The sequence below is a fragment of the Engystomops pustulosus genome, chromosome 4 (genome assembly GCF_040894005.1).
Source record: "Engystomops pustulosus chromosome 4, aEngPut4.maternal, whole genome shotgun sequence".
Classification (NCBI taxonomy): domain Eukaryota; kingdom Metazoa; phylum Chordata; class Amphibia; order Anura; family Leptodactylidae; genus Engystomops; species Engystomops pustulosus.
Window position 1 is genome coordinate 200,407,517 of NC_092414.1, and position 14,106 is coordinate 200,421,622.

Sequence of the window (14,106 nt, forward strand, 5' to 3'; positions counted from 1 at the left end):
AAAGCTGGGTGCCCCCTAGGATCTATGGTGGCGGTTCTATTTATACCCCAATAATTGACCCCAACTATAAATAGTTCTCGTAATTGTCTTCTGACATAATGGCCGGATCACAGCCCAGCGAGTAACCTGGGCAGGAGGAGCAGACAGCGGGGCAGGGGCAGCCTCACGTCGGGGCAGGCACTTCCTTCTGGGCAGAGTTGAGTAACCTGTTTGCTCATGTGAGTCTATAAATTCCTGATCCTCTGCACACAATACTCAGCACTTCCTCAGTCTCTCCTACAAGGTGTGAGCTCCAGTGACAGGAGGACCATGCGGAGGACTGCACTCACCCTGCTGCTCCTGGCACTGCTGGGCAGCCAGACCCTAGGTGAGTCCACAGCGTGGCCACCCACCTGGCATAGCACCCTGGCTTATACACATATATCATATAGGGGGACTGCAGAATCCTCCCCATGATACAATGTTACAGGGTGGATCTAAGCTTTATGTGATTTGTATCGACTTGTTTTTCACTCTTTGGTCAAAGTTTGGAGTGTGAGATATAACTTGTGCGGGATCATGTTACCTGAGCCAGGTAGAGGGCTGTGTCCTCAGGATAAGATTACTCTCACTGCTTCATTTACTGTACGGCTTTGATATGTAAATGCTTCCTATAATCTCCTTAGCAGATAGGGAAGTTATCTGGTCTGATGGCCTGAGGGGACAGCTGTGGTCACTATGTCTAGGGTTTGTTTCTTTATTTGTTATTGATTGCGAGTTCTTGGGGCAAGTAAGGCTGTTGGTATAGAGGCAAGGAATCAGGGAAACATCTGCTTGCCTTTAGGAAATTGTGAGTGAATTGATGCATGGATCCAAAAAGTATCGGCACTGTATTATCATAGTGTAATATCTGTCTATCTATCTATCTATCTAATATCTATCTATCTCATATCTATCATCTATCTCATATCTATCTATCTATCTATCTATCTATCTATCTAGTATAAAGAAAGCGGGCAGCACTCCGTTGTAGATAAAAGTAAAAAAGTGTCTTTATTCCATAGTGAGCAACTGTGACAGCGACGTTTCGGCTCTGCAAGAGCCTTTCTCAAGCCATTCAACAGTGAAATGGTGGCCATATTTAAATACAACAGGTGATCACATGACAAATTGGGATACTCCCACCATTTTTGTATAACTGTGATATAATGCATATTACATAGTCAAATTACATATCGTGAACATTAAACATAGTGCACAATGTAAAATACATGTATATGTATGTGATAGACATTAAAATTGTGTTATATATAACAAACAGCTTTATTAGTGACACAGATTAGTCCAGCCATTGGTCTTGTCTGTGTAAAGGTGCTCAAGTGCTTCTGTGTTGACAGCAATGCTTCCCAGTTGTTTCCACGTGTCGACCTTCCCTGATCAGCAACAGTGTACTCCGATACATGTAAAAAAAATTTCTTTGAAAAAATTTGTCTTTTTTTTCTTTTAGAATATGAGCCTATCCCAGATGTCTCCTCGTGGAAGCCTCCCTACACAACTCCCAAAATATTCTTTTGTCATTTGGTGCTTCAAGAGCGCAAATTGATGCGCCGTTCATGCAATTGTCAAGTGCTATGGTAAACGTATTTCCATCCATTCCCTTATATTTTGTATATTGTTGTTCTTTCATAGGTTACGGTTGGTGTGTCTAGCCAGGGACCACACTGTCTTTTATACAAGTACAGTCAAAAACTTAGGGGATTGATGATGCCGTCTGCCCCGTTTATTATTAGGGGTATATTCAGCAAGGTCGTCCCTTATATTTGCGAGTTATACAATCGTTGGTGAATCAATATCAACGTGCATCCAACATGGTTGTTATCACAGCCAATTGGTCCTGATTTATGGCTGACACATCGTGGACTTTTCCTTTATGTAAATTGCATGAATATTGCATTCCAGAATCATCTATGTTTTATCTGATAAATTTTCATTTTTGGTTTCCATAGCACCATACGCTCTTGCTGGGGCATAATACACATGCGCAGAACCAGGCGCATAGTGTGTGTCCCACCGTGCGACATATTTTTTATGCGCACATTTTGGCGCTCAGCTTGCGTTCCATGTAGCATTTTTCTTCCTTTTTTCCTTTTTTCAAAAAAAAAATTTTTTTTCAAAAAAATTTTTTCAAAGAAATTTTTTTTACATGTATCGGAGTACACTGTTGCTGATCAGGGAAGGTCGACACGTGGAAACAACTGGGAAGCATTGCTGTCAACACAGAAGCACTTGAGCACCTTTACACAGACAAGACCAATGGCTGGACTAATCTGTGTCACTAATAAAGCTGTTTGTTATATATAACACAATTTTAATGTCTATCACATACATATACATGTATTTTACATTGTGCACTATGTTTAATGTTCACGATATGTAATTTGACTATGTAATATGCATTATATCACAGTTATACAAAAATGGTGGGAGTATCCCAATTTGTCATGTGATCACCTGTTGTATTTAAATATGGCCACCATTTCACTGTTGAATGGCTTGAGAAAGGCTCTTGCAGAGCCGAAACGTCGCTGTCACAGTTGCTCACTATGGAATAAAGACACTTTTTTACTTTTATCTACAACGGAGTGCTGCCCGCTTTCTTTATACTATTACTGGAGGACCTGAGGCCCGGTCCTAGGTTGCCTGCACCCAATTTTCTTTTTCTTTTTCTCTGAAGGTTTGTGCTGCTTGGACTTTCTTTTTGTATTTTTTGGCTGCTAAAAGCGTGCACCCTAGAACTTTTTTCTTTGTTTTCTTCGGTTTCATCACAATGGAACAGTCTACCCATAGCTATGGATTCCAGAGTTTTGCTTACACTGATGCGGACGGCGAAAGGATTCTACATGGCCTAACAGGTGATTCCACTTTCCTCACTACGCCTGGAACGGCTGAACTCATACGTAAATTTGAAAATGAATCCAAAAGACTCACCAGCTTACAGTTGCATCTCATCACATTAAGGAGATCACTGCATTGGAAACTAATCTTCCTGAGATGGACACACAATTGAAGTCGATTTTGACCACAGATGAGTATAACGTTTTTTTTGCTACGGTTCAGACGCATGTGAAAACTGGCAAATCTGAACAAGAACTTACCAAGCGTAATAAATGGATGTGGGCTATTATATGTGGGAGAAACGACACTTGAATTTAAGACGCGCCTCAACCAACACAGATACACGATACGATCCAACCGCAAAGATCTCCCGATATCGAAACACTTTTCAGAAGCTGGACATCTAGAGAAACATCTCAGTTTCCGTCTCATTGATCACGTGCCACCTCCTATACGTGGTGGTGATAGAGTAGCTATTCTAAAAAAGCGTGAGTTACATTGGATCTATACCCTTGACACACTGAGACCACAGGGTCTCAATGTGGATTTTAAACTTTGGTCCCTATGATCCTGTTGATCCAGCTGTAGTTCCTTTTGTATAGTCCATCATCAGAGTAGCAATGAGTAACTTTCTGTGATATAATAATTTTGACATTATATGTCTTTTTTTTCTTTTAGAATATGAGCCTATCCCAGATGTCTCCTCGTGGAAGCCTCCCTACACAACTCCCAAAATATTCTTTTGTCATTTGGTGCTTCAAGAGCGCAAATTGATGCGCCGTTCATGCAATTGTCAAGTGCTATGGTAAACGTATTTCCATCCATTCCCTTATATTTTGTATATTGTTGTTCTTTCATAGGTTACGGTTGGTGTGTCTAGCCAGGGACCACACTGTCTTTTATACAAGTACAGTCAAAAACTTAGGGGATTGATGATGCCGTCTGCCCCGTTTATTATTAGGGGTATATTCAGCAAGGTCGTCCCTTATATTTGCGAGTTATACAATCGTTGGTGAATCAATATCAACGTGCATCCAACATGGTTGTTATCACAGCCAATTGGTCCTGATTTATGGCTGACACATCGTGGACTTTTCCTTTATGTAAATTGCATGAATATTGCATTCCAGAATCATCTATGTTTTATCTGATAAATTTTCATTTTTGGTTTCCATAGCACCATACGCTCTTGCTGGGGCATAATACACATGCGCAGAACCAGGCGCATAGTGTGTGTCCCACCGTGCGACATATTTTTTATGCGCACATTTTGGCGCTCAGCTTGCGTTCCATGTAGCATTTTTCTTCCTTTTTTCCTTTTTTCAAAAAAAAAATTTTTTTTCAAAAAAATTTTTTCAAAGAAATTTTTTTTACATGTATCGGAGTACACTGTTGCTGATCAGGGAAGGTCGACACGTGGAAACAACTGGGAAGCATTGCTGTCAACACAGAAGCACTTGAGCACCTTTACACAGACAAGACCAATGGCTGGACTAATCTGTGTCACTAATAAAGCTGTTTGTTATATATAACACAATTTTAATGTCTATCACATACATATACATGTATTTTACATTGTGCACTATGTTTAATGTTCACGATATGTAATTTGACTATGTAATATGCATTATATCACAGTTATACAAAAATGGTGGGAGTATCCCAATTTGTCATGTGATCACCTGTTGTATTTAAATATGGCCACCATTTCACTGTTGAATGGCTTGAGAAAGGCTCTTGCAGAGCCGAAACGTCGCTGTCACAGTTGCTCACTATGGAATAAAGACACTTTTTTACTTTTATCTACAACGGAGTGCTGCCCGCTTTCTTTATACTATTACTGGAGGACCTGAGGCCCGGTCCTAGGTTGCCTGCACCCAATTTTCTTTTTCTTTTTCTCTGAAGGTTTGTGCTGCTTGGACTTTCTTTTTGTATCTATCTATCTATCTATCTATCTATCTATCTATCATCTATCTCATATCTATCTATCTCATATCTATCTATCTATCTCATATCTATCTATCTATCTATCTCATATCTATCTATCTATCTATCTATCTATCTATCTATCTCATATCTATCTATCTATCTATCTATCTATCTATCTATCTATCTATCTATCTATCTATCTATCTATCTCCTATCTATCTATCTCCTATCTATCTATCTATCTCTCTCCTATCTATCTATCTCTCTCCTATCTATCTATCTATCTCCTATCTATCTATCTATCTCCTATCTATCTATCCATCTCCTATCTATCTATCCATCTCCTATCTATCTATCTATCTCCTATCTATCTATCCATCTTGTATATCAAAAATCTGATAGTGAAGAATGCTTATCCATGAGGATCTCAGATCGCAGGGTCCCTAAATTATTCAGTCCCCCAAATCTGTACGCTCTTTGTTAAAAGATTCAGTGTCACAACACAAAGACTTGTAAAATGAGTAACAAATAATCACAATATTTCATGTATTTCACCTAATAGTTTAAGCAGGACTGTATTACAGGATAGAAGAGAAGGAACATCAATTTACATAAAATTCTATGTAAAATTGACATATAGGCCCTAAAGCCTCAAACGATTTAATGTATATATATATATATATATAAATATCTATATATATATATATATATATATATATATATATATATATATATCCATCTTGGCCAGTCGTGGCGAACCTATGGCATGGGTGGCACTTAGAGCACTCTTTGTGGGCACCCAGACTGTCACCCTGGCACAGAGTTCACCAGATATAATTCAAGATCTTCGCCTGGAGTCCTAGAAAACCCATGTGCCATGCTCAGGCCTTAAAGGGAACCTACCACCACAAATCTACCTATAAAGGTAGATTGGGTGGTAGGTGGATCAATGGGACGTGAGGAAAGCCCTTTTAAGGGCTAATCCTCACGTCCCCACACTTTTTTGTTAACTTCTATTAGACATTTATGCAAATTTACTTATGCGGCTACTGGGGCGTGGAGTAGCCGCATCTGAGGTTACACGAGGCTGCTACTCCACGCCCCGGTAGCCTCTTTTCTCCTCCTACTCACCCATCTTCGGCGCGCAGCTCCGCGTAGCTGCGCGCCCTTGTCCGGCGATCCTGCCGTCTGCGCATGCGCAGAAGAGCAGGCCCGCGCCTGCGCGGTCACTGCTCCGAAACAGGCGCGGGCCTGCTCTTCTGCGCATGCGCAGACGGCAGGATCGCCGGACGAGGGCGCGCAGCAACGCGGAGCTGCGCGCCGAAGATGGGTGAGTAGGAGGAGAAAAGAGGCTACCGGGGCGTGGAGTAGCAGCCTCGTGTAACCTCAGATGCGGCTACTCCACGCCCCAGTAGCCGCATAAGTAAATTTGCATAATTGTCTAATAAAAGTTAAGTTTAAAAGTTCCCTTTAATCACACATCATGGAGCGCCTGAGACTACTACTGGATGCAGGAAGGTGCGGGCAGAGCTGAATTACCATTGGAGCTTTGGGCCCCTTGATTGTTCTTGTAGTGGGGATCCTGGAGAGAAGCTACAATAATACACCACATTTCTCCTGTATTGGTGTCCTCAGGATGCTGATACAATTGAAAGCTGTGGCAGAGCAGGGAACAATAATATACTGCTTAAATTGCACTTTGCAATAAACAAGTGGGCTTTGGTTTTTGTTTGGGCACTCGGTCTCTAAAAGGTTCACCATCACTGATCTAAGTACTCTCTACACTTAAGTAGTCATGCACTATCACCACCTCTACGTAAGGGGGGTATACGATTATTGAGTTAGAATGTAAGATGTTTCTCCTGGTGTTCTGCTTCCAGGAAATGTTTAGGGTCAGGTAAATCTTTTCTCCCAGAACAAATGCCAAAAGGATGTTGTGTGAAACATATTTTAAATTCCAAAGAGATCTCTCCGAGGTAGAGAGGACCACATGGACAACTCAACAAATACACTACATCAGATAACATTTGATGTCATATATATTTTATCATTGTGTTCAAATTGTGAGCCCTTTCCCATGTAGCTGCAACTGATAAGGACAGCTGGCTTATACCAACCTACCATAAATGCCCAATTGTCTCAAATTTCTTAATGGACCAACATCTGATATCCCGCAAAGAGTGAGATTTATGAAAGGAGAAAAATGGAGGACTAACAAACTCCGGAATGGGGGTACCCCCACAATTAAGCCCCAGCCAATGCTTCCCAATAATTCCAGCTATAGCATCACTCGCCTCTTTGAAAAGCTTTGAAACTGATATTTTGTTAAAAGTACGGATCCTAACAATCTTGTAAAATTTGAAAGTAATCATCCTAGGGCGATGATAAAAATCAATACTTTACAGTCAATTTTTAAAAGTCAAAAGAATTACTAGTAAGCCATCCAAAATTGAACAAAATGGGGGTCATTTACTAAGGGCCCGATTCGCGTTTTCCCGACGTGTTACCCGAATATTTCCGATTTGCGCCGATTTTCCATGAATTGCCCTGGGTTTTTGGCGCACGCGATCGGATTGTGGCGCATCGGCGCTGGCATGCACGCAACGGAAAGTGGGGGGCGTGGCCGAACGAAAACCCGACGGATTCGGAAAAAACGCTGCATTTAAAACAAAAAAATGGTCGCACGGGCCATACTCACATGCACCAGGAAGAGATCAGTGAACTCCGACGCAACTCGGCGGACCTCGGCGCAGCAGCGACACCTGGTGGACATCGGGCGCAGGACCTTCATGAATCGACGGAAGACCCGAACGCTCGTCCGAGAAGCCGCCGCTGGAACGCGAATGGACCGGGTAAGTAAATGTACCCCAATATGTACAACATGTGCACAAAATTTACAAATTACAAAACAGGGGTTACCATAAAAAGGTGGTGGAACTCAACAAACGTAAAGGCTACAGCACAAACTCTAACTAGTTTGTTGACTCCCAAAGTTTCGAAGAAGTCAGTAACACGGATTCCTTCTATCTCCACCTATAATGACAGGAGTGATGGACAGCTGGAATTATTAGGAAGCATTGGTGGGGCTGAACACAATGGTAAAATATATAACATCAAATATTATCTGACGGGCAATAGCGATCGTGTCATTTATTTGTTGAGTTGTCCATGTGGCCTTCTCTATCTCAAAGAGATCACTTTGGAATTTAAAAATACGTTTCACACAACATCGTTACAGCATTCATTCTGAGAGAAAAGATTTACCTGTCCCTAAACGTTTCCTGGAAGCAGAACACCAGGAGAAACATCTAAGATTCAAAATCATTGATCACATACCCCCCCATGTGTAATGGTGCCAATCAGGAACGGCTACTTAAAGGTAGAGAGCTTAAATGGATATACCGTATATACTCAGGTATAAGCCAATCCAAATATAAGCCAAGGCTTCTAATTTTACCACATAAGGCTGGGAAAACCTATTGACTCGAGTATAAGCCTAGGGTGGGAAATACATTGGTCCCAACCTCACCCAAGTATATAGCTATTTAGACCCCTGCGCACTAGTATATAGCCAGACCTTGCCCCAGTATATAGTCCGCCTGCCCCATTATATAGCCAGCCTACCCCCAGTATATAGCGAGCCAGCCTGCTCCCATATATAGCCAACCAGGCTGCCCCCACTATTTAACCAGCCATCCTGCCTCCAGTATTTAGCCGTCCAGCTTACACACAGTATATAGCCAGCCAGCCCCTTAGCCCCAGTATATAGCCAGCCAGACCCATAGAATATAGCTATCCAGCCCCTGCCCCCCACTATATAGCCAGATAGACCCCAGTATATAGCCAGCCCCTGCCCCAGTATATAGTCAGCCCCATTATATAGCCAGTCTTCCAGCCAGTATATAGCCAGCCTACCCCCAGTATATAACCAGCCAACCTGCCGCTGTATATAGCCAGCCAGCCTGGCCCCCGTATATAGCCAGACTCAGTATGCCCCTCGCAGGTCTTCTTCTTACATCTGCCATATTGTGTGTGCCACTCATACACCGTGATATTGAACAGACCTGCCGCTACGAGATGTAAGAAGAGGACCCTGAGTATTGACTTTCTTTTTTTGACTCACTTTTTCCGACTTATACTCTAGTATTTACGGTATCCATCTGTGTATATCATCTGGAAAGATTTGGCTTATTTTGGGTCCTCAATTTTAGAGACTTAAAAAGACACATTAAAAAATCACAATAAGGTGTCAAAACTACAGAATGCACCAAGCCCAAGACTTGTCCTCCAGGTTTTTCAGCACGAAACGAGCCACAACTTTACAGTATTGAGCTGCCAGAACGTACATCAGCAGAGCTTACAATCTAAATCCGGCCATGAGTGGATGTGTCAGTATGTGTCCACCTCCGGTATGACACCTCTGCCTGTGTACAGAGTAGTATCAGTACAGTGACTGTGCCTCTTATTAGGTGTGAGTCATGGGTAGCGGAGGGTACACAGATAGCTGGCGGGTAAGTCATTGTGCTGATTGTATAGGGGTAACCTGGAATGTCATGCAGATTAGGATCTTGTGTTTGGGAGCTGAGTTCTGGGAAGATATGGCCCCAGGCGATGGGTGCTGGGTGCATATGGGCTGCGGATGTCCTGGAATGCGGCACTTACCTGTGTCTTATAGGTGTATGTCTTAGGGTTTTTTATGAAACATATAATTTCTTGTATAATGTTGCAATATTTCTGGCACCCCCATACAAAGTGCCCCAGCTCCTGCCAGAACCCCTCTGGGGCAAAGTTCTCATGTTGCAACCAAGTAATTTTCTGCAGGAACTAGAAGTTACATTGTATCTAGTTGATTTTATTGCTCCTAGAAATTTACCAAGTTGATGCTACAATTTGGGGGGGCAGGGCAGCCATCAGGGGGATTTAGTGTGACTGTGTTCAGGGGGCCCAAGCAGAGGAAGGGGCCCAAAGTCACAGAAAACCATCCTCCTGCACATAGGGCCATATTATCATTCCTGGGGGTGGGGGCCCATGATATTTGCCAGTCAGGGGCCCAAACTTCCTAGTGGCAGCCCTGTTTGTGGGAAAGGCCCTGTCTGTGCTGAGCAAGGGTCACAACCCCAATTGGTAAAACCCACTTTCCAGGAGGAATCATAGGGGAACGCACAGCATAAAGACATAAGAACCATAGGGGATAATATACACATTTCTGGGACGATTAAAACAACATTGTAAGGACCAAATAGATTTGGACTTGAAAATCCAATCTTAAAAGTTGAAGCTTCGGCAAAGTGAATTGTCAATGATTTGCGCTTCTCCAATTGTAGTAAATGTGATTATTTACTTAAGTGGAGAGAGGTGACAGCTCCCTTTAACCCCTTGCTGACATCTGCTATTGGTGTATGGTGGGTGTTGGATCCCTACAAATAATTAGTAAAAAGGCTTGTCAATAAAACATCAAGGATAAGCTCTTTAACCCCTCAGATACTGTGGTAAAATGTGACCACAGCATCTGAGTGGTTCTTTCCAGCTTCCCAGTACATTGCACAGAATATTATATGACTGAGAACTGATTTATGACTGTATATAGTGACTGTGTAATAATTTCCTTATAATAACTTTTTCTCTCCTTCCTTCCAGCATTTGATGGATTACCTGAAGGTCAGGCATACGAGGTGGTGGTGCCGGAGAAACTCCATTCCCAGCACAAGAGAGACACTCAGGTAATCTCTACCACATTGCCCCTACTGCCCTCCTATGTGTGATGCTCTTATCGATGGACCTTGTCTCCTACATATGGACCTTGTAGATAGATACTCACAGCAGTGGTCCCCACAGGGTGACTTTGAGACCCTCTTCCTTGGTCTGAGATCTGAGATGTTGCTGCTTTGACCCTTTGGTTTAGAGTCAATGAGAGTTTGTTATGACCTGTGGATAAAGATAGGTTATTCTTCTTGGGATAGGTGATCAAACTCAGGTAATAGGGGTCCCAAATCTATTGTTGTTTGAAGAGACATATGGTAAAGCATTGCTGTCTCTTTAGTGCTCTCTCAGAACAGCGCCATATATTGTATAGTGGCTGTGCTTGGTATTGCAGTGCGGTCCTATTTACTTGTAGGCAGGGATGAACCTAAACTCTCTGCTGCCTGAGGTGAGTTTTGTAAAACTGCACCCCCCGCGCCTCATCCAGTAGTAATACATCAGGTTAATTTTTACATTTTTATAGTAAGTGGCTGCGTCTCACATCCATACTGACACTGGGTGTGATGAGACCCCTTTTTTATGCGTAAGGTCCTGCTTTATAGCAGGTGACTGCCCCCCATCTCGCTGCAATTGGTGCTGCCTGAGGCAAGAGGCTCAACTCACCTCATGGATGGTTCACCCTGCTTGTAGGCCACATGACTGATGGACACAGACCTGGAAAGTAGAAGTGGATCTAGTGTATATCTACAGGCAGCTGATTGGTGGGTTGCCAGAAATCGCACCCTCACCTATCCTATCGCTTTTCTTTGCAGTAGGTTTTGTTGAATTTCTCACAAAGCACTCGGTCAAATGATAAATTTAGTGGAAGCCCAAAAGACCATCCACTGACGAGTCCTATGTGTCATGTGTCTACCCTAGGACCACTAATAGTTCCAGCGGCCCAAAAGTGTTAAAGAGATGATTATAGAACCCTTAATAATTAGCATTTTGTCATGTATCCCCGTATATTATGTTATGACTCATTTTTATAGGACAGATCTGTGTCTCCATAGTAACAGACAACAAGCAAACCCTTTGTAGTCAGCACCAATTGTAACCAGTCACTGCAATAATCTGTAAACCAGAACTGAAACAACACAAACCTCTTGTATTTTGCTACAATGTATCAGCGCAGGCTAAATCTATCAGTCAGGAGCCCCCGGGCTGTTTACCTTACATTGGATACAATTGTAACAAATTCTCAGCTCAAATCAGGACGAGCTATGGAAAGAATAGAAACATAAAGTATACAAAAGCCCATTTAGTTTAACCAGGTTTTTTCCAAATAACGAAGTTTTTTTGACAAAAGTGATGCTTGGGTGTCCCCTGTGACACGATAATTGGACCCATGGGTCCTGCACAAGACAACCATGTAAAGAAGTGATTTTAGAGCTGACTATTTGTCACTTCTATCTTTGTGTATGATGTTAGTAGCAGCAGGACTGAAAAATGCATTCATTTTCCGTAATTGTATCTTGTACAAATTTGCGTCCTCACACTGCTGTGCACTCTGCAATGCAAATCTCTGCAGCGCTTCTTCTCTGCTCTTAGTAAAAGCTGTAGCAGGCTCCTGGAGGGATACAGCAGCAGTCATTTGGAACAGAGGGGAGGAGAGATTTGTTGGGCAATACAAATCAGAGCGCTAATAGCTCAGCGGTGTGAGGAAACGCCCCCAGTGCTACAAGTCCAGCTACAATCCTAGAATATTTATTTATAGTTGACAGACCTGCTGCTGCTAACAACATACACAAAGGTATAATTACCCATTTTTTACAGGGACAATACTTAACACTGAAGCTTTGAACCTGTGTGCCATCACATAAAAAGGGATATAACGAGCCATGCACCTGTATGACATCCATCACATGACGAGCCGTGCACCAGTGTGCCATCACACTACCAGGAATATAACGAGCTGTGCGCCTGTGTGACATCATATAACCAGGGATATATAACGACCGTGTACCTGTGTGACATCACATGACCAGGGATATAACGAGCTGTGCACCTGTTTGCCATCACATGACCAGGGATATAATGAGGCGTGCACCTGTTTGCCATCACATGACCAGGGATATAACAAGCTGTGCACCTGTGTGACATCACATGACCAGGGATATAGCGACTGTGCACCTGTGTGACATCACATGACCCGGGATATAACGAGTCGTGCACCTGTGTGACATCACATGACCAGGGATATAACGAGTCGTGCACCTGTGTGACATCATATGATCAGGGATATACCGAGCTGTGCACCTGTGTGACATCACCTGACCAAGAATATAACGAGCTGTGCACCTGTTTTTAATCACATGACCAGGGATATACCGAGCTGTGCACCTGTGTGACATCACATCACCAGGGATATAACGACCGTGCACCTGTGTGACATCACATGACCAGGGACCATGTTTTATCCACACAAAGTGAACAATGAAGCTTCCTGTTCACTGACAGCAAGCAGAGATCTAGGGAATGGTGACAAATTGATTTTATAAATTTTATAGTTAATTTTATAACCTTTCATTACACAAACAATAGCAATTACTTGATGAAAGTGGACAATTTAACCCACAGTCAGGTCCCACCAATACAAGGCTCTGCCTCGGGAACCATCTGAGTTATAATCAACGCCGTTCACTGCAGCTTCTGCATCTCAGGTAGACTTCTGGCACCTACATCTATTACTCACATGACTCAGGAGGAAAAGTTGGGTGACTAAACATATGAGAAAGTGGATATGTGACTGTGTGACCTATTTATTCCAGACATCACATAGTCATCCTATGATGAAGGATCCTTGTCTCACCTCCTTTTAGGTGGGGGTGGGGGAATTTCACTTTTAAAACCTGTTTTTTTTTCTCTATTGCACCCAGAGTAAGTATCCGGACCTGCTCCAGTACAAGGTGCACGTGGAAGGAAAACCATTATTCCTGCATCTGGAGAAGACAGAGTGAGTCTCCCTATTATCATATCATCACATGGTGCCACCTCCACCAGGAAAGTGAATGCAGTGTTTGTCTTCACTACTACATCAATATTTGCAGCTCACCTCCAGCAGGACACATATCCCGTGTAGACATTTACATAGCGTCCCTGGCACCATCCCTCGTGTTATTGACCAGCCTTACCCCCTGGGCTATTTCCTCATGATATCACCAGTTCAGATGGAGTTCTGTGTGTGTGAAACAATGACACCAAGGGACATTCTACGTAATATATGTCCTTCCTGACTACTTAAAGGGACTCTCCACATTTCATTATTATTGCATATTTCAATTCTATATCATGTCCTGATTAATTTCTCAATATATCTTTATTATGGGTAGAGCTTTGTTTTTTTTCTAAAAAGGAGTTTTAAATCCCGGAAAAAAAGTGTAAATGTAAAAATATAACAGTTGTAATTCTGGAAGTCACCACTAGATGGACCAGTACTGCATATACTGATTATATATTAGATTTAAATAACAATAACTCCTTTATTTATATAGCGCACACAGATTACACAGAGCGTACCAAATTGAGAGAACCTTTCACCAGAATTTTACCCCTCACACCAGT

General features: G+C 42.4%; 1 protein-coding gene across 1 annotated transcript in view; it reads left to right on the forward strand.

The window, feature by feature from the left end:
• The first annotated feature begins 213 nt into the window (after positions 1-213).
• The window catches only part of LOC140128050 (zinc metalloproteinase-disintegrin-like protein H3), a 39,060-nt gene continuing 25,167 nt past the window's right edge, over positions 214-14,106 (forward strand). The window contains exons 1-3 of the mRNA XM_072149412.1: positions 214-367; positions 10,441-10,523; positions 13,422-13,498. Of these exons, the coding sequence (XP_072005513.1) occupies positions 310-367; positions 10,441-10,523; positions 13,422-13,498 (218 nt within the window). The 5' untranslated portion in view covers positions 214-309. The remainder of the gene's footprint in view (positions 368-10,440; positions 10,524-13,421; positions 13,499-14,106) is intronic.